This window comes from Thunnus maccoyii, chromosome 2 (assembly GCF_910596095.1).
Source record: "Thunnus maccoyii chromosome 2, fThuMac1.1, whole genome shotgun sequence".
Classification (NCBI taxonomy): domain Eukaryota; kingdom Metazoa; phylum Chordata; class Actinopteri; order Scombriformes; family Scombridae; genus Thunnus; species Thunnus maccoyii.
This window is the reverse complement of record NC_056534.1, coordinates 28555389-28579502: the sequence shown is the minus strand read 5'-3', so window position 1 is coordinate 28579502 and position 24114 is coordinate 28555389. Positions and strand designations below refer to the sequence as shown.

The window sequence follows — 24114 nt, the reverse complement described above, 5'->3', positions numbered from 1 at the left end:
CTGATGTTGTATATCAAAAACCCACCAATAGAACAAATTTAGAAGTAACGATTAAACTTTCACTTATACTTAAAGGTACTATTATATATTTCAGTTGAATGTACTTAAAGTAGCAAAAGTAAAGTATTCATAAAAATGGAAACTGTGAGTGTTATACTTTTATATTATATTATTTTACTGGGTTATTATCAGTGATGTATTATTACTGATGCATTCATGTGTAAGTTGAATTTTACAGTTGTAGATGATGGATGATGTAGATGTAGATGATGCTTTCTACTATAGAAGCTTATCATATGTTTTGTCTGTAAAAAATGTCTGTAAAAAGTAAAAACTACAACATTTCCCTCTGAATTATAGTGGAATAAAATTAGTAGTAGTAGTAGTGTGACATGGAAATACTCAAGCAGAGTACAAGTATAACAGATTTGGACTTAAGTAAAGTAGGGTACTTGAGTAAATGTACTTATTTTCCACCACTGCAGGCGGGCGCGCACACACGCACGCACACACACACACACACACACACACACACCCACACACACACACACACACACACACACACACACGCACACAGTCCCGTTTTTCCCGTTTTAGACGCACCTTCAATCCACATCCCCCGGTTGTGTCTCGTTCACTTTTTTTCACCAATCACTGAAAGCTTGTGTGTCGGCTCGACTCGGTTCAGCTCAGCTCGGCTATGCCTTAATTACTTTGTTTGATGACGTCAAGCCAAGCGTGGAAAATCACAGGCTAAAATTAAACTTAATCAGCGCGATCCGGAGGGTAGTAAACATGCACCTGGGGAGCTTACAGTATAATACGAGCGGCGCTTTGCAGTGAGGCAGAAACGATATTTCGGAGCACTTAAACTTTCCTCCTCGGCACAGCGCAGTGCTGCAGTTTAGTGGCTGGGAAAGAGAGAGCATCTCTAGTCTATCTCTAACCTTTATTTTGTTGATTTAGCGCCGCAAACAGTCTGAAGTAATGCAACAATTGCACTTGAACGCATCACGCACTGACATATGTTTCAGAAAGATATATTGCTACATTTTATTGTTTTATGCGACAAAACATGGTGTGAAAAGCTATTAATACGTAAAATATCTCTCTAAATAAAGCAAGTATACGTACTATAAGTAGGCAGCTCACCTCAGCACCACGGACAGCTCACTGAAACCCACTAGCGCTGTCCGTGGTGCTGAAATGAGCTGTGCAGCTTCATCCATCATCACTTATAGCATGGTAACTTTCTAACACGTTTATATCAGCTTGAGTCTGGGTATGACAGCGGAGCAGCTGCCCACTGCTGCCGAGATATAGCCACGTTAATCATAAATCATTATAATTTCATTGTTGTGATTACTGGGTTACTGATCTTGCTCAACCACACATAACGTAAGGGACAATTGAATATTCCCCCAGTGTGAGTTTTGTTTATTTTACACGATATTTGCTCTCTTTAAATCTACAAAACTACAACACTCGTGAGGGTGTGGTGGGGGCGCGACTTGGCTTTAGTTACCAGACATTGGTGGCGAACATTCTTCCTGAATTTTGTGGCAAAGTCGTATTAATTAATCATCTTTTTCTTCCCTGTCAGCTACGGAATCAAATCACGCCTATTAGAAAGTGTTTGGGTGGTTTTCCCTCCCTGTGTGTGCACTCCATATGGATGCGCCAGAGGGGAGCTTTGCGCTCAGACGGGAGGGACGAACCAAGACAAGTTTGGATCAGATCAGGAAGGAGCGCACCCACAGAGCGAGACAGGCGGCACCAGGGGAGAGACGCACGCTTTCATGCCATCTCACACTGTTTCTTTCTCTCGTCGATTAAACAGACAGAGTTGCTTCAGAGAAAGTGAAGATGATCCCCAAACGACACAGGGGAGAGATGCAGCCGGCGGCGAGATGGACTTTGCTGATTCTTCTCTTGTGTTTGATGATGCAAGGTAAGAATGATTTATTCCAGGTAGGCTTATATATCTGATTTGATACTTTCAGAGACGTGAGGAATTTTAGATCCTTTGGTTTACTCGAGGATGCGGTGTGAGATTTGCGCGTCAGTGCCTGGACAGTTACCTTGGAGATTTGTGACGGTTAGGCTGAAGAATAGTGTGTTCCCTGAACCGCTTTTCAGCAAGTTTGTCTCATTCCTTCAGCTGTGAGAAGTCAGCAACAAGGTAGTGCGGTTTCTGTCCAGCGCTCAAAAGCCAAAGAAGTCTCATAACTTTTTTCTGTTTTCTAATTTTAAAAATGACCGAATAACCAGCACAACAGACAAATGATTTGATGCCAAACTCTAGATGTTTGCCTTATGAATTAAAACTCATTCAAAATGTTTCTCTCTCTCTCTCTCTCTCTCTCTCTCTCTCTCTCTCTCTCTCAAGGATCGTGACATACGTCTCATCCACGAAACGGCTTTTGTGTTAACTAGGCCAACAAAAATGAAATGCAGAAGAATCCGGAAAAAGCAAATGAATTTTGATGAATGCAAATTTTGTTTTTGCGGCGTTAGTCCTGATTTCAGGAAACCAAAACAGATTAGAATTTGTTTACAGGATCTGTTTCCCTGTTTACAGCTGGTGAGAGTTTGTAGGTTAGAGGCCTGTGCTAACATTGTTTTATTCAGAGGGCAGATAGGAGGTTTACACTCAGGGGAGCTTGGCCGTCTGCAGGCATTTGATAAAAAAAAAAACTTCTCATAGCAATGTGTGTCTTTGAATAAGTCTGATAACCTTATTTATGGTATGAATAAAAAGTTGTATGAACTGCTGTCATTAGTGGGATTGTTCCTGTTCTTCTTTATGAAAAGACAAAAGTATATTTTTTAAGTTTTAGAGTGAAGATATTTTTGTGAATTGGGGTCATTTTGAGGTCATTTTGATGGATCCTCATCTCTTCAAAAGGACTGTTTTAGGGTTGAAAAGTTGTTTTTAGGGTTAAGTTTAGTATTAGGAGTATGTTAAAGTCAGGTAGGGGTCAACTTTATGAATGTGTGCTTGAGATTAGGGTTAGGGAATACATATATATACTTAAAAAAAACAAGAAAGAGAGCAATACAGACAACTGTTGTGACTGAAGACATTCAAATGGATTGGATAAGGAAGGAGGGAAGGAAGGAAGGGAAGGAGAGAGGGAGGGAATGAGGGATTTGTGATTATTGAAATACACCCACTGACTTAATCACTGACCGCAGCTGAAGCAGAGAGCCTGGATCTGACCTGGAGCCACTCTGTGGAATAGATGCAGAAACAGTAATGATGCAGCGGCATTTCAAAGCATTAACATAAACATTTTGCTCCAAGGGCATAAATAGCAGCTATCTGATTTATGCAAGGTGGCAGATAGGCTCTTTTATGGTTTATCAGCCTCTACACACATTCCTTATTCCATGTATGACCCTCTTGGCTGGGAGGTGTCTCTGTGTTTATTTTCTCTCACTCTTCTTCTCTTGTCTTCAGTATTTCGCTCTATAAATATTTTCACATGAGGCGAGTTTGAAGCTAAATCAAAGCTATGAACTGGAATCTAAATCTGTAAATGTGTACTCACATTTGACCAAACATCTCTGAACATCTGGCAAGTAAGGCTGAGCTGAAGTCACCAGTACTTACTGGAGGGCGAGCTAGCAAATGTTAGCCAGCTAGCAGACTATCTTGCTAAACTATGGTGGATATATTTTAAAATTTACTCTGATGCTGAGGATCTCAGTGCACATTTACGGATCCTTTTACAAAATCACAAATCAGAGAATCATTACAACACAATATTTACAAAGACAAGTAATCTCCATATATTCACAAATCTGAGACCAACTACAAATTTTAGTACAGTTACAAATCTTAGTGCGAATTTACAGATTTTCACATGATCACAAATCTAAGTACTGTACACATTTACAAATTATTTCACACAATTCACAAATTCACAAGATAATCAACCTTGTCTCCCATATCCTGCCTTCATATACAACAAATTTGCACCAGAAAATAAGAAAGGTATTGCTGTTTGGATTGCATTTTCAAAATAACATTAACACTGTACTATAACACTCTACTGAACTTTGCATATTTCATTTATTTTTTTCTACAATGTCTGCTAGTGGCAACTAGAGTATAACCTATGTTTTTAGGTCATGTTTACACAACTCAGAGCAAGTGTTTAAGGTTAGGAACAGGCTGCAGGTCATGGTTCAATATTAAGAATGTCAACACTGACTTGAAGCACATGTATTTAAGAACCCATAACCTTACAACACAACAATGCTGGTGTCACAGTTCTGTGCTCTGTGCACCTCGTACATCTTGATCTCTCTCTTTGGAAATATTAGTCAACATAATCAGGAAAGCAGTTCAGATTCTCCCATACCATATGGCAAAGCCAGTTAGAAGTATATAAACCAATTTGTAGGGGTCAGTTGAATTAATACACTTACAAATCTTATTTGTAATTTAGAGATTGAGATACAACTTTTCAAATGTGTACTGTACAGTCACATTACACTTCTGCCACACAAATATTCTCACCGTCTCCCTCTCACTCCTATCGGAGCCTGCACAATGGACAAATCTCTGTTTCGTGAATTTGTTTAACTTTGACCATCTGTATGTGCCAAGCAGCAATTTTTTTTTGAAAAGTCATTATTCTAGGGGTGTATCATGACCATGTTTAGTAGCACAATACACTACCAACTAGCATTGCTCTTACAGACTGTTCACAATTTGTGATCACTCTGATCAAAACTGTGACATCGTGTCCTTTGTATGAACATTTTGCTGAATGGAAGGCTAATGTGTACTTTTAGCTTCAATTTTAGCCTCATACGCGTGCCGCATAATATGCACATAAAGGTCCCCTGTTCCTTCAAAACAGATTAACACACACACAGAGTGTAAACAGTATGTACACATGTATAACGAATATATTTTGCTTTTGGTGGTTTCCAAATGTGCTACTACTAATGTGTTACTTCAGCCGGTAGGTATATTCATGACACTGTCCCTTGTATTCATATAGTGGCTGCTCTCTTAATGCATTTGAATGCATGACTGATCAGTGAACTGTGCAACACAGTGATGAGGTGTGTGTTTATGAGTGTGTGTGTGTGTGTGTGTGTGTGTGTAGCTGTGTGTTAACCAGGGCTTATATCACAGTAACATTTATAGAGCAGAACACAGAGCAGAGGGGGCGTGGCTAAACACAAACTGAGTCACAGATAAATGTGTTGAGAACACCTCACGCTTCACAACGCTGTAATCATCCCCCTCTTTCATGAACACTCAACCTGTTCATTAGATTTCACTATTATACCAGAGCGTATAAAGTGTGGGAGCATTCCTTTATTTCCATATTTTATATCAGTTATCAAAAAAGAGTACTTTTATTATTTTTTCCACATATTCCAAAACAGGTTTCACTTTTTAACACTTTCCCTAATAGCATAAACACGTGTGTTAACCCAAAGAAGACACATCACCTCATTTTTAAGTGTTGCTCTGGCTGGGTGAAGGTTAAACTGACATTTCCTGAATCCCAGAGAGAAGAATATGGCCACTGCAAGGTCTCATTTACACCTTATCAGGACAAAGTGTATTTTTACAGTTAATAAGAAAACCACTGAAGAGATATTGGACTACAACGGTTGAATGACTTTCTCACATTAAAAATGTTCAAATTCATGTAACCCACTTTTTGGGGAGTGTGCCTTTAGGGTAAGATGTGCAATTTTCTATTTGATCTGCTCATTTTGAAGGTGTAAGAAGTTCATTTGCGTTCTGCATGAGAACGTGTGAGATACGCGTGCAGTCTTCTGTGAATGTCACGAGGCTTTTAATGGAGACACATTGGACGTATATTAGTAACATGATGTCTTTTGAAAACAGAACGAATGGAAAAAAGAATGAAAGATGTCTGCAGGTTTTGACACAATGTAGTTGTGGCACATTCTGCTGTCAAAAGCATCAAACACATCCCTTTCTATTCCATTTGCTGGGCACATGCACACACAAACACACACAGACTGTCCTATCTTCTCTGGCTCTTTGCACCTGTCTCTCACTTCCCTCTGCCTTCACCACACTTTCTCACTCATAAATCTCTCCAGTTCTGTCGCTGTCATCAGCTCTCTGCTTCATCTTACTCAGTTTTATCTCCGCCTTTTCTTCTGTCTCTCACTCTCTCTGCTTTCCTTCTACCATTTAATCTCTGTCAGTTTACTTCATCTCATTTCAGCTAAGCTTTATTGGTGTATAAAAAGAAAACAAACTCCTGGCAGAGCATTTCGGTTCATGGTAAAGCAGTTACTCCTTTGCATAATATTTACCATACAAGCATTGTACATGATACACACTTTCTCTTTCATCCACATCTCTCTCTCATTTAAAAGCATTAGCATGCTCAGGGGAGAATGAAGGCTAAATGGCTCTCTTACAGTATCCTCTCAGACAGCCCATAAAATGGTTTCCTCTTCTCCATCACTCATTATCTGCCCTTCACTCTGCTCCTACAGCCTCTCCCTGTTTCCTCCCTCTTTGTTTTCCATCATCATCATGAATGACACCCATCTCCGGACTTTTAAGAAAAAAAAAAATTATCAGGGGAGGTTGACCTCCAACCTTTATATCTTGGGTTCATTAAATATCTCATGGGATTGGTATTTGAAGTAACTTGCTTTCTAAGTGAGTTTTGACAGATTCTGCACATTGAGTTAAATAATTGATACTGATACGTTTTAGTACTTTAAATGCACATGCCACTGACTTTACTGTAATTGCAAAGTCTTTTCCTCTCTCCTCGGGTTTCCCTTATCATAAATTGTGGCTGGCTTTTTGTAATTTTGTTCTATAACAGAAGTCATATCAAAATTTAATCTCAACCAATAATGACAAACTACATAACTAAAGTGTAATGTAAAAATGTTAAAAAAAATCACTCACTGATGTCACTTAACCTAATCAGATATTTCCTTCTAATGCTAAACTCAGAAACTCTGTAAATATGTATAGAACAAAGTAATAACCACATTTACAAGGAAATGTCAGTTTAATATACTGTATAATTTGAGGAAAAAACTTTCCTAATAATTGCATGTGAATTCACAAAAGTTTTCCACCAGCACCTCAACACAACGTGAATTCTTGAACTTGAGTTTGAAAAGTTTTTTCAAGCCGATTCAACAACCTGTAAATAAACTGTTTACTGAGCCCTGCACCCCTTAGTTACTGTTCCTTTGCCTGTTAAGCTTTGCCTGCTCTCATGGCACATATGCAGTTTATAATGATGACTTGGCAAATTTACCATTCTTAAGTTTTTGTAATTTTTGAAACAGTTGGTTTCTGTATTTCTGTAATTCCCCAAACTAATGTACCTTGTTAATGATAAGCTTCTTGGTTTTGGAAGTAATAGGCTACTTGGTACATCCATATGTAGTAAGCTAGTTAGTTAGTTAAAGTCGAGATGAAATGAAAAACGCCTTTTAAACCATTTTAGATCACATCCTGGTCATATTGTGCAGCTATTTAACAATATATGTCCACAAAATTACAAAAATCCATTTCTCTGTATTTTTATATCAAAATTCAATCATCTTTTCTTCCTGTAAAACAAAATATGTGCTTACGTAGGCTTCAACCAACCAGTTTCAACCAATAATATCAGGACATCCACCCATCAATCAATCTTGAGCTTTTAGCAGCACAGAACTAAGATTCATCATGACACACCCACTTTTAAACGTTCCAATCAAATTCCTCCCAACATTATGTCCCGCCTGTCTATCCCGTTTCACTTGGAAATATGTCACGATATGGAGGTTAGATACTCTCGAAATGCCATTTCATCTGGACATTAACACGCAGTTTTATCTATTCCTTATATTTGCGCTCTTTTGTTATTGGTTTTAAGGCTGAAAAAAAAAAAACACTCTCCAAACTCCTTAAACGAAGAGTATCTCTCTTACTATAGCCACATAGCCTACACATCGCTTCAACCTGTGGAGAAATCCAAAGCTTGACTGACCTGCCCTGCCTAGTAACAGTTGCTAAGCTAAGATTGGACCAATTGCTCTTCTGGGGGAGAGGTTTATCAAAATGTCCATTTTCAAATTGTTTATTAAGTTGGTGTGTAAGTAGTGGATAACAAGATTCATTTGTGATCATGATTCATTTATAAATACATCATATTGAGACTTTTCGCCATATACTCTCTATGTTAATCATTTGTCACCCTTTTACCTTTTTGCCATGTGATATGTTAATCCTTCCGCGATGAAAGCCGCCGATGAAAATTGGTGAGTTAGATTGGTAGACTAATAATTGGAAACATTGAGAGAAAGAGAGAGAGGGGATGGAAATGTGATAAATTCAGATGAAAGTGGGTAAAACCTGTGGCTCATTTTCTGTCATAATTGGCTCTTTTATGATTCTCAATGTGAAATGCATCTGACCATGTCAAATGTGTGTATGTGAGTGTGCACGTGTGTGTGAGCGTGTGAGTGTAGGATCCGGTTTTGATCAAAGAGCTGGTTTAGCGAGTGGACGTGTAGCAGAGAGCAGCTCTGCCTTTGTAATTGTACTTTCAAGTAGATGAAGCACCATGACAGTCCATTTTGGACCATCTAATTTCTCTTTTCTTTTATCTTTTAATTAAAATTACCTTCCGTCTTTCTTTCCTTCCTTCTATTCCGCTTGTTTGAAAATACTGCTGTAAACATCACGTATTGGAATGTGTCATTTTTTGTTAAACATTGGATCATGTCTCACGTCACTATACTCCCTTTAAACCCTGTTTAGCATAGCATTAGCACATGCTAGGCAGCTACCAAACAGAAAGCTATGAAGTCTGGATTCACATAATCTGCGGAGTGACATCTTAAGAAGGCTTTACCTCCAGTCTGACTCTGTCCCCTCTCCTCTCCTCTCCTCTCCTCTCCTCTCCTCTCCTCTCCTCTCCTCTCCTCTCCTCTCCCTTGTCTTGATATTCTGTTTTTTTATTCCTCTCGTTGTTCTCTCCAGAGAGCTCTCACCAGGAGTTCAGCACCAGTTGATTTTCTGGTGTCATTGTTGTCTGCATGAAGAGGGTTAGGCTATCTCTTGCCTTTGAGGGAGAGATCTCGATGTAATAGGGTCAGCACTGTTTCATCATTAGAATTTCAAGGCCTTCTCCGAAGAAATCATTTTAATTAATAGATTTTCTCTCATCTATCCCAAACTAAATCTGGTTTTAGTCAAATGAGGAGAGGCACCACAGTGTTTAGGGGAAAACAATGGAAGTACTTCAAGGCGAAATTTGCTGGTGTCTTGGAGGTGACACAAATGCTTCTGAATGGTAGACTTCTGCTTCCTGTACTTCCAAGTTCCTTTGTTTCTTCATTGTCTTCTTTGTTTTTCTGTCTTTCTTTCTTTGTCCCTTTTGCACATTCCCTCTCCAATCCAACTCTCTCTTGCATATGCTCTTCTCCATCCAACAGCCGTGAGAGCTGCCCTGCAGAGAACATGGTATTGAGCTAGATATTAATAGAGAATGATGGGGAGTGAGTGGGGTTTCTGCGTGACAACTAAGGGCACTGGGGAGGGGGGGGTCTTAAAGGAGGAAGAGTGGGTGATCATCTTTACAAACACTGGTAGTGATAACCATCGTGACTCAGTTGGCTTCAAGGTAGCAAACTATGTGGAGATCTTTCCACTCATCTCTTTGATATGGTTCACTTTGAAACTTTCTGAGCTTACACAACCAACAAAACCTCGGTACAGTGTGGTTTTACTCTTAGTCAATATAAAAAGTCCTGCTGGATTTGGCGACACCCATGGTTACTGGTGGTGACAGCAAGTGCAGTATAACACTCCTTCAGCAGCGTCTTTGTCAGAAATATAACAATAAACAGCCAAACAAAACTCATGTTCAGTCAATATTTTGCCTTTTTCCTTCATGTCATTAGCAACCGTGATCTGACTTCATGCTGCACATGTCATCTGCAACTCCTCAACTAACAGCTTACTGTGGCTGCTCCATCTTGTCCCATAATTCCATTCAATCTGTAATAATGTTCTGCTGTCAAAAAATGCAGAAAACAACCAGGTTTTGTTTTCTCAATGCATTTTTGCAGTCACTGTCAACGTTAACCTCAGGATGATATTGTTGAGTTAAAATTAAAAACAGTAACAATGGTTTATATACAGTTCATGCATTGTTTCCTTTGAAACCCCAGTATGTTGGAAGATAATTTTAATCCTGGTGGGAACGGTGGACTCCGCCACAAACTACTATATATAGGGAATTTACACAATGTAAATACATTGAATGACTAATGCAGAAAAATTCCAACCATGAATAGTAGGCCTATCAAGATTTCATGAAAAAGTCAAAGATTTTAACTGTAATGTGGATTTTGTAAACTGACTAATGAGATGCATGATCACTTAATCAAAATTCAATAATTAGCATCCAAGATATTATGCATGATTCATCAACATATGAGATCATTCACCTACTGTACCAGAGTTCTTCCTCTAGTTTCATTGTGCCTAACAACAAACTAAAACCTCAGATCAAGTGAGGGCTTCCTATGCTAAAAAAACCCTCATTTCCTGTCCTCAGGCTACAGCACTGCACTATGTTAAAATAGCCTGCCGTTCATTTTTCACTTGGTAGACATATTGTGCCACAGGCCTTATACTGTAGGTTCCTCCCTGGATAATTAGTAAATATGGACCTTCATAATTTGCTCCAGTATACAACACTTAAGCAGCAGTCTAGTCAAGCACATACCTATATTTAGGTAAATTATAATAAATCATGTACTCACACAGGATGAACCACCACAGTTGCCAACACTTACTTACAATTAGTCAGAAGAAGAGAAGAGGACATGCTTGTCACAGTGATTTATCTCCAGTTTTATTGAGCTTAAATGAAATTCTATTCTAGGATATCTTGAATATGGGATTATACCGCATGCTCATACCTCTGCCTAAATAAGCAGAAAGTAATTACTCACTGGGCTACGAAGAACTTGATTAATTCAGGTCAGTTCCAATGGTTTTCAATGGTGAAAACTTTTCACAAGGGAACAGATAAGTATCAAAATGTTCATAAAAACAAACTATGTTCCCCTAAAATACGGCTAAATCCACTGCTTCCATGTTGTACTGGAGCTCTCCTCAAAGTTCAGCACCTCCACTGTGCATTTAGCCATGACTTTGAGACGTAACAGAGCTAACAGAGGAAAATACAGACATATTGTCATTGTAAAGTACAACAAACAAATCAAGCCATGCCAATAATGCACACTGGATTCCAATATGGCTCTGTTGGCAATGTGATAACATGCTGTGAACAGCAGGGTTGAAGAGCTGCACTGAGCTCAAGAAGGAAATGGTCACCCTGGCTACTGTGGTTTCAGTGCTATTGGAATTTGTCATAGAGGCTGGTGTTGGATCAATAAGGTTAAGGCTTGGTTTCTTTAATAGTGAAACATGTAGTTGTAATAGCCGAGAGAACAATGTGGTGGTGAATGGTGAGGGAAATCCTTAAAGTGGGTGTCGGTCTGTAAAGACAGAAGGTCTATAAGCCAGGTGATGAGTTTGGAATCAGGAGGTAATGAAAAATGTCTCATGGGTAACTGAACTAAATTGATATATATTGAGGCAGAGAGAATGAAAACCGGCGTGTCAGTCAGGCCAAGGTGAAAGGTCAGTGTGGGGCATCCGTGTCCTGAATAAAGTAATGAGCTTTTTCCTCCCTTTTTCATATTCTCTATCACAGCAGTAACAGAATTTTAATGTATGAGGACCAATGTTCCTGCAGAGAAAAAGAAAACAGAATATATGCCATAATCCTAAACTGTTCAGACTAAACATGGCTGCTCTGCTTCTTTACTTCAGTGTTTAATGCTATTCTGCCACACAGAAAACTCATACCAAAGATTTGTTGAAAGCAGACTTTTAAGTCCGATCATCTGAGCAGAGAAGCTACGCTCTAAAGAGACTTTTTAATAGATGATTCATCAAATATCATAAAACATTGATTCCACAAACTCAAAGATGCAGCATCAAAATTGGATGATGATGGAAGATGATGTCTCCCAGTTTTTCTCTCGCTTCGTTATTCGTAGCATGACTTGATTTGTTTAAAATTGACTTGAAGGACTGTGGGTGTGATTGATTAGCACCGCCAGTGTTAGCCTTTCAGAATCTCAGACACAGTTAGATTTCAGCTGAATTTGTTGCACTTTTTTCTAAAGCCGCTTTTCATCTCTTCCTCTCTTTCCATTCACATTCACTTATCCAGTCACTGATCAATCTTTCTGCTCCTCTTTGTGCCTTCAGACTGCTTCTCATCCAAGGCAGAGGACCGGCTGTTCAGAAAGCTGTTCAGAAGATATAACCAGTTCATCAGACCAGTGGAGAACGTCTCCGACCCTGTCACAGTGGAGTTTGAGGTCTCCATCTCACAGCTGGTCAAAGTTGTAAGCTTTACACACGCACAAGAATTGAAGACATTTAAGCACCTTTGCACCTTCTTTTCATACAGTTCTGTGTGCCTTGATTCATGTGTGTGTTGACAATGCATCCAAAATGCAGTTTCATTTAAGGCATCCTCTCAACAGTATGTTTGAGTCTGTGTGAACTGTAAGATGTCTTCCAATGAGCATCTTGATCATATTCCCAACCTTTGAAACAGAAAAGGCGAAAGATAAGCAGCGGAACGAGAAAAGTGAAAGCAAAAAGTCTTTATTTAGTCTGTTCAATTTCACGGGTTCCGAAAATGTCACACAGTGTTGTTATACACTGCTGTGTTGCTTTGGCAATGTTAAGTTTGACGCGGGTGGGGGGATGATGGGGACGGGGTGCCGCACATCCCCTGGTGAAAGAGGTTTTCAAATCAGAATGGAAATCCTCAGATTAAGAGAAAATTGCCTGCAGGAGCCTTTTTCAGACTCAACTGATACGTAGCTATATCTGCTTGCTCGGCAAGGTGAGATTACTCTAAAGGTGAGTGTGCGGATGTGCACATGTGGGCGTACGTGCTCTGACTGAATGCGTCACCATGTGTGTGACTGTGCACATACAGTATTTTCTCATGTGTCTGCTTGTATACATGTGGCTGATGCATCTATGTATGTGGTTCATTTGGAATTCTGGGAATCACAGGACTGCAAATGAAATCTGAATCAGGGTCACAGAGAGAGGTTAAGAGGGAGAGACATCTGTAACCTTTCCATCTATTATTAACTCACTCACAGTCGATCTTTTCTGTCAATCATCCAGCTCTATAGAGGACAAAGATTTCAGGGATTAATTTCTTTCAAAAATGTTGTGGATTTTTATTCGTGGCTTAGTTTTTTCTATCTTCTTTTAACACTACATATAGAATATTCTCTCTCTCACCCATACACACACACACACACACACACACACACACACCATGCAAACACGCACATAATGACATATTTCTGCTGCCTAATAAGATGTCTTTCTTCTCTGCCTCTCTGCAGGATGAGGTGAATCAGATAATGGAAACAAATTTATGGCTCAGACATGTAAGTACACACACACACACACACACACATACACACGCATACACTTTTACTGACCTAACCCCACATAGACAGAGGTAAATGAGAATGAGGAGGGGTCATGTATAGGCCTATAAGCACATATTGTATCTATACATACTAAGCAGACATCAATATCATTTGCCACAATCTATGTTTCATGCTCCCTGTGTGTGTGTGTGTGTGTGTGTGTGTGTGTGTGTGTGTGTGTGTGTGTGTGTGTGTGTGTGTGTGTGTGTGTGTGTGTGTGTGTGTGTCATACATCACTGAAATGTTAAACACAACAAGATGAAAAGAGGGGCAACAAAGTGAACAAGAAAACAAGGAGATCCCACAAAGACACTTGAATGCAATCAGTTGGTGATCAATGTTAGCATTATGGTTAGTCACACTCTGCCTCTCAGCAGATCTATAGCCAAGACCCTGAACTCCTGACCTCACACAGCCAGATATCCCCCCAAACACATTTTGTCTCTGTCTTCGGAAGTGCTACCTTTCTGATACCTTATTTCCCCTTCAGTTTCCCTGTTCTCAATTTGTATTTCCATTCAAAAACTTGCTATAAACATTATAAACATTGTCATTATTTAAATCAGTGTCTAATTGTTGCCAAACAGCTGTTGGATGCTGATGTGATTCAATGGTGGATAAGATGATGCTGTGATTTCTGAGCTCTCCAATTAAAATACATTGACAGGTCTGTATGGTCCGACCTTATTTGTTATTTGTAAAAGCTGGGCTGTTTATTTATAACAGGGCGTCACTAATGAGAAGCTGTGTCAACACCACAGTCACTGATAAACACTCTGAATTGCAGCCAGTGGATTTACAGTGGAAGCCATTTTAGAAAGCCTCCTCCCCCCACTCCCCTTGATGAATTTTTGCATCTGTTCTGCAGCAACTCTGCAGAGGATTCCTTCTGTAACTGTATTCCAAATTTGTTCACTTTATACTTCAAAAAAACACAAAAAAACACAAAAAACAAGCAAGTTCAACTGACTACTTTTATGTGAGGGATAAGAGAACTTAAAGTGTAAATTTATAGACTAAAAAGTGCTCGCAAAAGAGGCAGAATTCAAGAATCATTTCCCTGTCTCCTTGCTTTAACCTCTGAAGAATATGTTCTTTTTTTCCATCTCTTTCTATCTCCACTCTTTATCCTGTATCCTCTTTTGTCCATTTCAGTGTGACTCCCTCCTTTTTCATTTATTTCTCATTTTATTGCTTCTTTTATCCATCATAAGCCAGTCACTACAGATTAGGTACACTAAGGGACTGTACAAAAATTATTGGAGTGGGGAGGGGAGCGGAACCTTATGTTGTACTAAACGATAAGGCCATCCCCATTGTTATTAATATTTTCTTTGAGCCTTCACCTTGACTTAAGAAAACTTCTCCCCAATATAAAAGCAAGCATAAAAAGGCAAAAAAGGTATATAGAATTTAAGTTGGCGTATCCATAGATGTTTACATCACATACATAGATGTATGTGATCTAAACATTAATATCTGTTTAATGGAACAATGCAAATGGAAGAATACACTCATTAGAAGAAGTAACATTATTATTATTATTATTATTATTATTATTATTATTATTATTATTATTATTATTATTATTATTATTATATAGCTATTTCCACATTTAAGGCTAATATAACACAAGCCTGCATCCTGCTATTCTGGGCATTCTCTATTTTTGAATGAGGAGTTATTAAATGAAAGGTTGTTAGGCAACCACTGTCACAATTAATTAAAGTATGAGCTACTAGTTGATTATGAGGGGTGGAGGGTGGGGGTGTTGATTGCCTAGCTAGCTGTTCAGCATTCTGTCCACAATTGTTATACTGCATAAAACAAAAACAAATCAAATATTCCTGCATATTTTTAAGAACTGTGTGATTTTCTCATTCCTGGAATGTCATTGAATTAAATAGAAGATAGAAGGTAAATGTAGAATCACTGGTATTTTGTAAACAATAAGCTAAGCTCTTCCTATCAGGAATTATATCTCCAGCCAATCATATTGTAAACTCCCTGGGTAGATAAATGGAAAAGCCAGTGTAGCATGAAGTGGTTAATTAAACTGCTCCCAGGTCGTGTGGGTATTAATCCACCTTGCTAATGAATGAATTCATCTTGAATGACATGCAAATATAGCCAAGACTAATGGATCTATGGCTCATGAAATGTTACCCGCAGGTATGTTGATAGAATAGCAAGTGAACACATTCATCCTTTCTGTCAGTGAGCTATTTACTCATATACTACCCCTCTCACTGAACTGCTCTGTATACAGATGTGACTATTGTAGTAAATGTTATTATTCGCTTACTGAACTGCTGCATTGGGGCTCTATTACCAGGAGGATGTGCATCAAAATATATTTTTGCTCATTTTTCAATTAAAAAACAATGAAAGTACTCCACAAATGTTTCACAATGCTCAGTGAAACTTGAGTTTCAGTCCATCAACATTAGATTTTTTCCTATAATATCTTTATTTGGCTCTATAACATCAAAGGAAGGTTTGCCTGCAGTATAAATATGTAATTCAAAATATTCCCATGAAGGGGGGTGTCTCCAGTGACTAATACTCTCTGCAGTGCACAATGCAAAACACAAAACAGATGGTTGACTCCCAGTCTATTCACAGCGGTTGTCTCCTCTTATCTTTCAGATTTGGAATGACTACAAGCTGCGATGGATGCCGGCTGAGTTTGATGGAATTGAGTTCATTCGAGTTCCATCAAACAAGATCTGGAGACCTGACATTGTGCTCTACAACAAGTGAGCCTGTCACCATCATTACTGTTATCAGTATAATTAGCTTAATCACCATTACAACAAACATTATTAGAGACTTTTCACCAGAAAAACGACAGCATTGTATGTTTGTTCAACTTGCCAAGATAGTGTTAAAGTGGTGAACATTTAGTGCAAAATTTAATGGCTAATGAGCCTGATATTTCTCTTAAGAGTTGGGGGAGACCAAAACTGAGATAAAAGGAGAATAACTATTGAACTTCACCAGGAGCTCGACTTCAAATGACGAGAATGTGTAAATAGGCAAGTGTTTGCTAACATGTTTGACATATCAACCTTATTAGGTGAATACATCAATATTGTGTTTACTGTTTGTTCACTGCCCCTAACTGGCCAAAAATGAAAACTTGTCATGTCAACATCCCAGCTGTCACATTGTGCAACAGATGAAATATACTGAAATAACACAGAAATATGCTGATGGATTGTCTATTGTTCCGTAGACAATGGGCTTGTGCTGTGCTCTATTCACTCAATTTCAGTTCACATAATTGTGGACGCATTTTTTCTTTCTACTTACAATAGTGTCTCATAATGTTAATCAAAAGCAATTATATACTTCATAATAAGACATAATGCAGCCTTCATTGTCCTCTGTCCTTTAATCCTAATGCTCTTTCCCTTCATAACCTCACCTTTTTATCTTCTCCCCTCTCTTGTGTTTCTCACTTTCATTTTCTCCTCGCCTTTGTCCCTCATTGTTTAACGTCTCTGCCTTCTTCAAACCTTTGTGTCTTATTCAAAACCCACATATGTTTGTATCATATCGCCTCATTGTCATGGGAATACTTCTGCTTGATTATTCACACACACACGCCTCATATACAGTGCTGTAGGTGATTTCCTGGTGGAGGATAAGACCAAGGCTCTGCTTAAGTTTGATGGTACCATCACCTGGGTTCCTCCAGCCATTTTCAAATCCTCCTGCCCCATGGACATCACCTACTTCCCCTTCGACTATCAGAACTGCTCCATGAAGTTCGGCTCTTGGACTTATGACAAAGCCAAGATTGACCTGGTACTTATTGGGTCTAAGGTCAGTTTTTGTGACTGTGTTTAAGTCTGGTGTAACTATCAGCTACATTATCTCATTCATTTTTTATTTTATTTTATTGTTTACACTCATCCAGCTGATACTACATGTATTTAGGGATAATTATTTTTGTTTTTGTTTTTTTTTTATAATAGGGGCACGCCATCGATTTTACACATAAAGGTCATTTTACTTGTCATGGTGAGCACCACTCAGACTGAGAGCACAGTTGGATTATGTAGCTCTGTAGGGAGCTTTCAAGGCCTGAAATAACCCTGATGATGACATGGTGGTATCATAAGGGTTACTTTAAAATAAATAACTGAGACATCAACTATTTGACAAAAAACCTGTGTCATAAACTGGGGGCAAAACGAGGACATTTAGGACACTATTGAGTTGCAGTATGGGAATTGTAGGACCTAGCCTTTTTGAAGCTTGACAAATATGTACAGTTAAATGTCAGGATATTAGAGTTTGCTGCTTCAATTTTAATCATTAATCTGTGCAATACTACATCACTGGAGTACCTGTTTAAATATACATTTAAAATATATATAGTATGAAATATGAATCCAAATGAAAGTAAAATTAGAACACAAAACACAACCAGCCAGTTTTTTTAGTGGCATAATCAGTGGCTGCATTTACATTTTCTCCCCATTTTCCATTTATTTCCCATTACTGTAAAACATCATTCTTACTCACTCTATTTACTGTAAAATAAAGCGATCAGTGTCTTGCAGCAACATGATTTGTGCACATGTGGGCATGAAATCCAGGTTTTAATTTGATTTGCACCTTCATACATTATTCATATTTATCAGAGAAAAAACCTGTAAAAAACTGAAACCATGACCCTTATATGTATCGTATTGATTGACAGGACCCTATGAAGAAAGATAAGTTGTGTCAAATCATTACATGACTTTGACTTAAGATTTATATCCATCATGTAGGTGAACCTGAAAGACTTCTGGGAGAGTGGCGAGTGGGAAATCATTGACGCTCCGGGCTACAAGCATGATATCAAATACAACTGCTGTGAGGAGATATACCCAGATATCACCTACTCCTTCTATATCCGGCGCCTGCCGCTCTTCTACACCATCAACCTCATCATCCCCTGCCTCCTCATCTCTTTCCTCACAGTGCTGGTTTTCTATCTCCCGTCCGACTGTGGAGAGAAGGTCACGCTCTGTATCTCCGTCCTGCTCTCCCTCACTGTGTTCCTGCTCGTTATCACAGAGACCATCCCCTCGACATCGCTGGTCATCCCGCTGATTGGAGAGTACCTGCTCTTCACCATGATCTTTGTCACACTCAGCATTGTCATCACCGTGTTCGTGCTGAATGTACACTACCGCACGCCAATGACCCACACAATGCCGGGTTGGGTGCGCTCTGTGTTTCTCAAAGTGCTGCCAAGAATTATGTTGATGCGGAGACCGATTGATGAAGACAGCAAGGCTGGGGGGTTGGACAGCAGTGGGGAGGCAGGAGGAGCTGGAGGGGGAGGAGGAGGCGGAGGAGGGAAAGGAGGGAAGAAGAGGAAGAATAGTTTAATGCAGGTAAGGGTTCCCCATCCCACAACATCTAGTCCTCTTGTTGACCACTTGAGCAGCAGCTCCTCAGCTCCTAGCAGAGGTTGGATAAAGTCATTATTTTGCAAGTCACAAGTACGTCTTGGGCATTAAGTCCTGAGTCAAGCCCTAGGTCTAGACCAAATTATCCCAAGTCAAGTTTAACTCCTACACCTTGTCCTAAAGTCCTAAAAAAATGTTTACTGTACTTCCAAAGCTTGTCAGTTCTGGTGTGCCTCAATTAATGATAGCAAAGAGGCAGACTTTGACTAGTATAGTATAGTTTTTACTTAATTCCCTCTTTAAAAAAAGCAAGATGTTCTTCTTCGTGGTCAATATACCATCTAAAAGCTAATCAATCAAGTGTGTTTCAGCTATCAGACAGAGAACCACCATCTCTTTTATCTCTTAGATGTATACCATGGAAGAACAGTTGAGGGAAGAATCTGAATTGTTACCTAATAGTCAAAACATATTAAAGCATATAAAATGTATTCCCCTTTCTGAGAAGTGTTCTTTGAATTGAATCCACCAAAAAACTGAGTGTTTCTAACCATTTGATAGCTGGCTTGTCAGATCATATACAGTCTCTTCCATCTTCATCTACTCTTCTATGCTATAAGCCCTTGCTGTGCTACTGTCTTCCTGCAAGTATTGACAGGTTAATCCACCAAAAACTTTTCTCTACTATTGACTTCAACAATGTTTTCACACACAATATATGCACAGTATATATGGTATGATTCAAGTCCTTTATGATCAACACTAAGAGCTCCGAGGAAGCACTGCTTGAATGTTTTACTCTCCAAAACACTGGAAAGAAAGTTTTGCACTGCCAGGATCCCAGAGATGTATTCAAGAGACCCAAATATTTTATTTTAAAATGAATCAGAAACTGAATCCAATCTCTTGTTGTGATCTCCAGCAGGTCGGAGGAGGTTCCCTCAACTGTCTGGAGTTTGGGGACAGTAAACTATCACCCATGGAGGGCTGCACCGGGAAGAAATGCCCTTGCCCCTGCCAGCATAGTAATGAAACTCCAGAAACAACAGATACGGGGAAGGTGACACGTCAGCTAAGTCCACAGAGCATCAATACAGTGGTGGCCTTTTCTGTGGTGTCACCAGAGATCAAACAGGCCATTGAAAGCGTCAAGTACATAGCTGAAAACATGAGGAGCCGCAACAAGGCCAAAGAGGTGAGTCATTCTTATATTTATTTCCTATCATTTTCATATCATTTACCTTATATTTGAACTTCAATCAAAAATACCAAGTTGTCAATTTTAATCATGGAGAACAGAAGTATGAAGATTGCTAGCAGACACTTGGCTCGGTGATTGATTGAAAAAAAATCGCTAGAAGGTGGTGTCTGGAGGAAGGACACCCTCTGACACTGCTAGACTTTGTTTTCTAGCTTTAGGCAAAAAGCATCATGCTATGAAACAGTTCTCTCTGACGGCCCTCAAGCTCCACCCATCCACAGACTTCCAGCAACATCTTAAAGGATCATTATCTTATTACAGCTTGGGTCTTATTTTCATAATTTTGGGCAGTCATTCCTATCAGTAATAATAACACTATAATCACCAAGGAAATTGTTGAGATATAAGAATGTGGTGACTTCACTAAAAAGAAGTCAGATGGGGCAAGAAACACAAGCAGTCAGATAATAGGTCTTTTTCACAGCAGACATTTTTACTTGTCATTGCAGGGAAAGCACAGGTGTTACTAATAACGTTACAATGGCTCCATTCATCTCAGTAAGCCATGACAGTGAGGCAGCATGCACAATAGCAGAACATTGAAACTGAAGCAGCTAGATTCAGTTCAGACATTAGTTTTAAAATGTACACATTTGGTTTTTCTACTGTAACATATCAAATGTTTTCATGAAAAAGGCCTATATGAGGGACCTGCAACTTGTAAACCCAAATGGAGTGCTTCAACCTCAGAATCAAGTCACACAGGAAAAACAATATTCCAGTGTTTTGAAACTCCATATAAACTGGCAGCTTCTTATGGAAAGCAAAAACACACCAAGCATTATCTATGCATAATGCATTTATGCAAAAACATATGCAGTGTTGGCCTTGGAGAGCTATGCTGCGATTCTGGGCAGCATTGCTGTAGATCCTAACTGCCTCCAGAAGTTAGAACCAAATAATTTTAGATTTGTGTAGAGAGCTCTCCCTTCCTTCTCTGTCAGTTATAAATACAGTGGGTGAAATCTCCCAAAGGTGAGAAGAAGCCTTTGATATGCAAAACTTGTGGCTCAATCAGATTTGTCAAAACGTCTGTCGCTTCTTGTGATGCTGTGGTTTGAATGTGATTATCATTGTAATTTTCTCCTGTGTAAATTATATATCAATTTTTGTTGGCTTACAAGATATGTTCAACTTTTTTCTCTCCTCTTCTTTTTTCATGTCTTTCCTTCTTTCCATCCTTGCTATGTAATCCTCACCTCACCCCACTGACTCCCACAACCTCCCACCCTCTGAGATCCTTATACTCACCTGTTTTCCTCTCACTGTACACCTCTCCTCACCTCCACTTTTCATCTTCATTTGTCACCACTGACACTTTCTACTGTCTTGTCACAATTTTTGTTTTGCCCCCTCCCCCGCTCACAGGTGGAGGATGACTGGAAGTACGTTGCCATGGTGATTGATAGAATCTTCCTTTGGGTATTTGTGACCGTGTGCGTCCTGGGAACCTTGGGCCTCTTCCTCCAGCCGCTTTGTGGCTTCGTCTCATAACCGCTAATCAATCAGGGTTCACTGCTACCCTGTGTTGACCATTTTCAACAAGTGACTAACTCACAGTTCTCAGTTGGCCCATTAGAAGACAGACTTTTGAGTCCTGAAGAACTATTTGGTGTGCTGGTTTTGTCTTTTGCAGAGTGCAGTAACAAAAACAGTGAAGTTGAGAGAAAAAAAGTGTTTGAACTGCAAAACAGATACAAAGGTTGTAATGCCTTAATTTTATGTCTTTTAAGGCTGTATATTTTACCCCAAAAATCATAACCATAGAACCTACGGTATACCTAAAAATGCATCTACAAAGTTTGTGCTTTCAGATTTACTGTCCATTTTAATTAGTTTAAAAAAATAAACTTTACTTCTATTGTTTACAGTTCATACAGTAGTTCACAGGAATTAAATGTATATCTCTGTTTTGCTTGGTGTCTGCCTGTCTACTTTTAATATTCTATTTACATTGAAATCAATATAAAAAAAATAATTCAATACAGTGATTTAACGGTACCTTAACCACATCTAACTGCATGAATTCCATTAGAGCTGGTGGTTACTGCTACTCTGCTAAGATAGTTACGTTAGCTTTAGCAGGATTTTAGCTGGGCCTTTATTTTTTATTGTGATTAAATTCAGTTACTGCCTCATTTAGTTATGTGGAATAATTCACTGAATTACCAAGATTTCAGTCCATTAAAATGTACAGTTTTCAGTTACAGGTAACAGCTAGGGAGAATCAATAACTAGATTTAGTTTTAGCTTTAGATAATGCTAGCCATGGCTATCTCACCAGTTAGCTTTGACTTGGTGTAGCTATCTTGCTTTAGCTGTGTAAGCTAGTTGACTGTCTCTCTGTGGCAGAGAATGGAGTAAGTGCAACAGTGTATTGTAGAGTCCAGGGTTTACCTAAGCAGTTACTGCAGCCTGGGCAGTGATAAAGCCAGAATGCAATAACTACACAGCCAAAGTGCAGTTACTGTGGTTTGGTTTCTTACCCCGTTTTGCAGTTACTGCAAATTTTACATTTGTGTTTTCATGGTGATTATATAATCGCCATATCCATCCATATAATTTTTATATGACAAAAAATAAAACAAAATGACCACAAAATGAAAACATATGTCAAAAAGTTAGAATTAGGTCTCAACTGAGTTTTGATGAAATATGTAGTTACTTTGTTTTCGGCTTTGCAGGGCAAAGTTGATTCCTGCATAGTTTGAAAGAGGTATATCAAAACTTGGCTGGGATCATGTAGAGACTACCAAAACAGTGGAGTTACAGCAGCCTGGTTATTGAACTGGGAATTTCCCAGGTCCAGTAGACAAACTGTCCACCATACTGAACTCATCCCTGCAGTAGCCATGTAACTCAATCACCCCCCCTCTCCCTTGAGCTGACTAATGACTGTCATACCCAATCCCCAGTCTGATTCATCCAGCTGCTCGCTCTCAGAGCCAATTGCCATCGCTGCTTTTTTGTGTCATTTCTAATTAGAGTTCAGATTTCTGGTGCACTTGACAGTGCTTTTAACAAATAAGGGCAGGCTGTTCCTCTTTTGTAATTAGAATCCATGTGTTTATAAATGTTCTTTCTGATTAATGTTCCACTAGGTAATTGGTTGGCCCGGTAAATATTGGATTAAACGGTACTTGATTAGTTGCTCCTGAAATAGCATTACATTTATTAATTCATGAGCGGATTCTATCATCCAATTCCATGGCTATTAATTTCACCTTTTTGTTTTCTTGTCACTTTTGATTAAGTTTAGTATTGAGAGCAAACATGCAATGCAAGAAACAAGCATGACAGAAATTTTGATTGCTTTGATGACAAATATATTGTCCTCAGATTACAGCACTGACTACAAATACTGTTCACTTTCTTTAATTTCATCCACCCCTTTCATTTTTGCTTATATCTATTATGTTTTGATGTATCAGAAACACACAGCTCATGCTGAAAGGAGCAAACATGTTTGTAAAAAATTATCTTTGCCTTTCTTTTGTCTGACTGTTTTGAACTTAAAATAAATGCAATATTTCTTCAAATAAAGGGAATAATATTTGCTGTGTTTAGCTTTTCAAGTCAATGACAAAAAAATCAATAACTTTCTTGTGAAGGACAGCATACACAAGCATTTTATATGCACACACACACACATGCACACTTACACAGGAGGATTGCTTTGATATTTTTGTTGCTCTTGTGCACAAAATATCAGCCACAAGCGGTATAATTAAGCCTCTGGTTGCAGCATCTAATTAAAATTCAGACATTTTAGTGCTGTTCAGAAGTAATTTTAGTGTTCAGATAAAATGCATCATTGTACATGACATTGCCACATAATACCATTTATCTGTCAGT

At 38.8% G+C, this 24114-nt stretch overlaps 1 protein-coding gene across 1 annotated transcript; it reads left to right on the top strand.

Annotated features, from left to right (window-relative positions):
• Positions 1-8233: 8233 nt before the first annotated feature.
• Positions 8234-23708, top strand: chrna6 (cholinergic receptor, nicotinic, alpha 6). Its single transcript, XM_042423128.1, has 8 exons — positions 8234-8289; positions 12326-12465; positions 13495-13539; positions 16234-16343; positions 17208-17415; positions 18372-18983; positions 19921-20193; positions 21628-23708. The coding sequence occupies exons 1-8, from the start codon at positions 8280-8282 to the stop codon at positions 21751-21753; spliced, it is 1524 nt and encodes a 507-aa protein (XP_042279062.1). The 5' UTR covers positions 8234-8279; the 3' UTR covers positions 21754-23708.
• Positions 23709-24114: the final 406 nt, after the last annotated feature.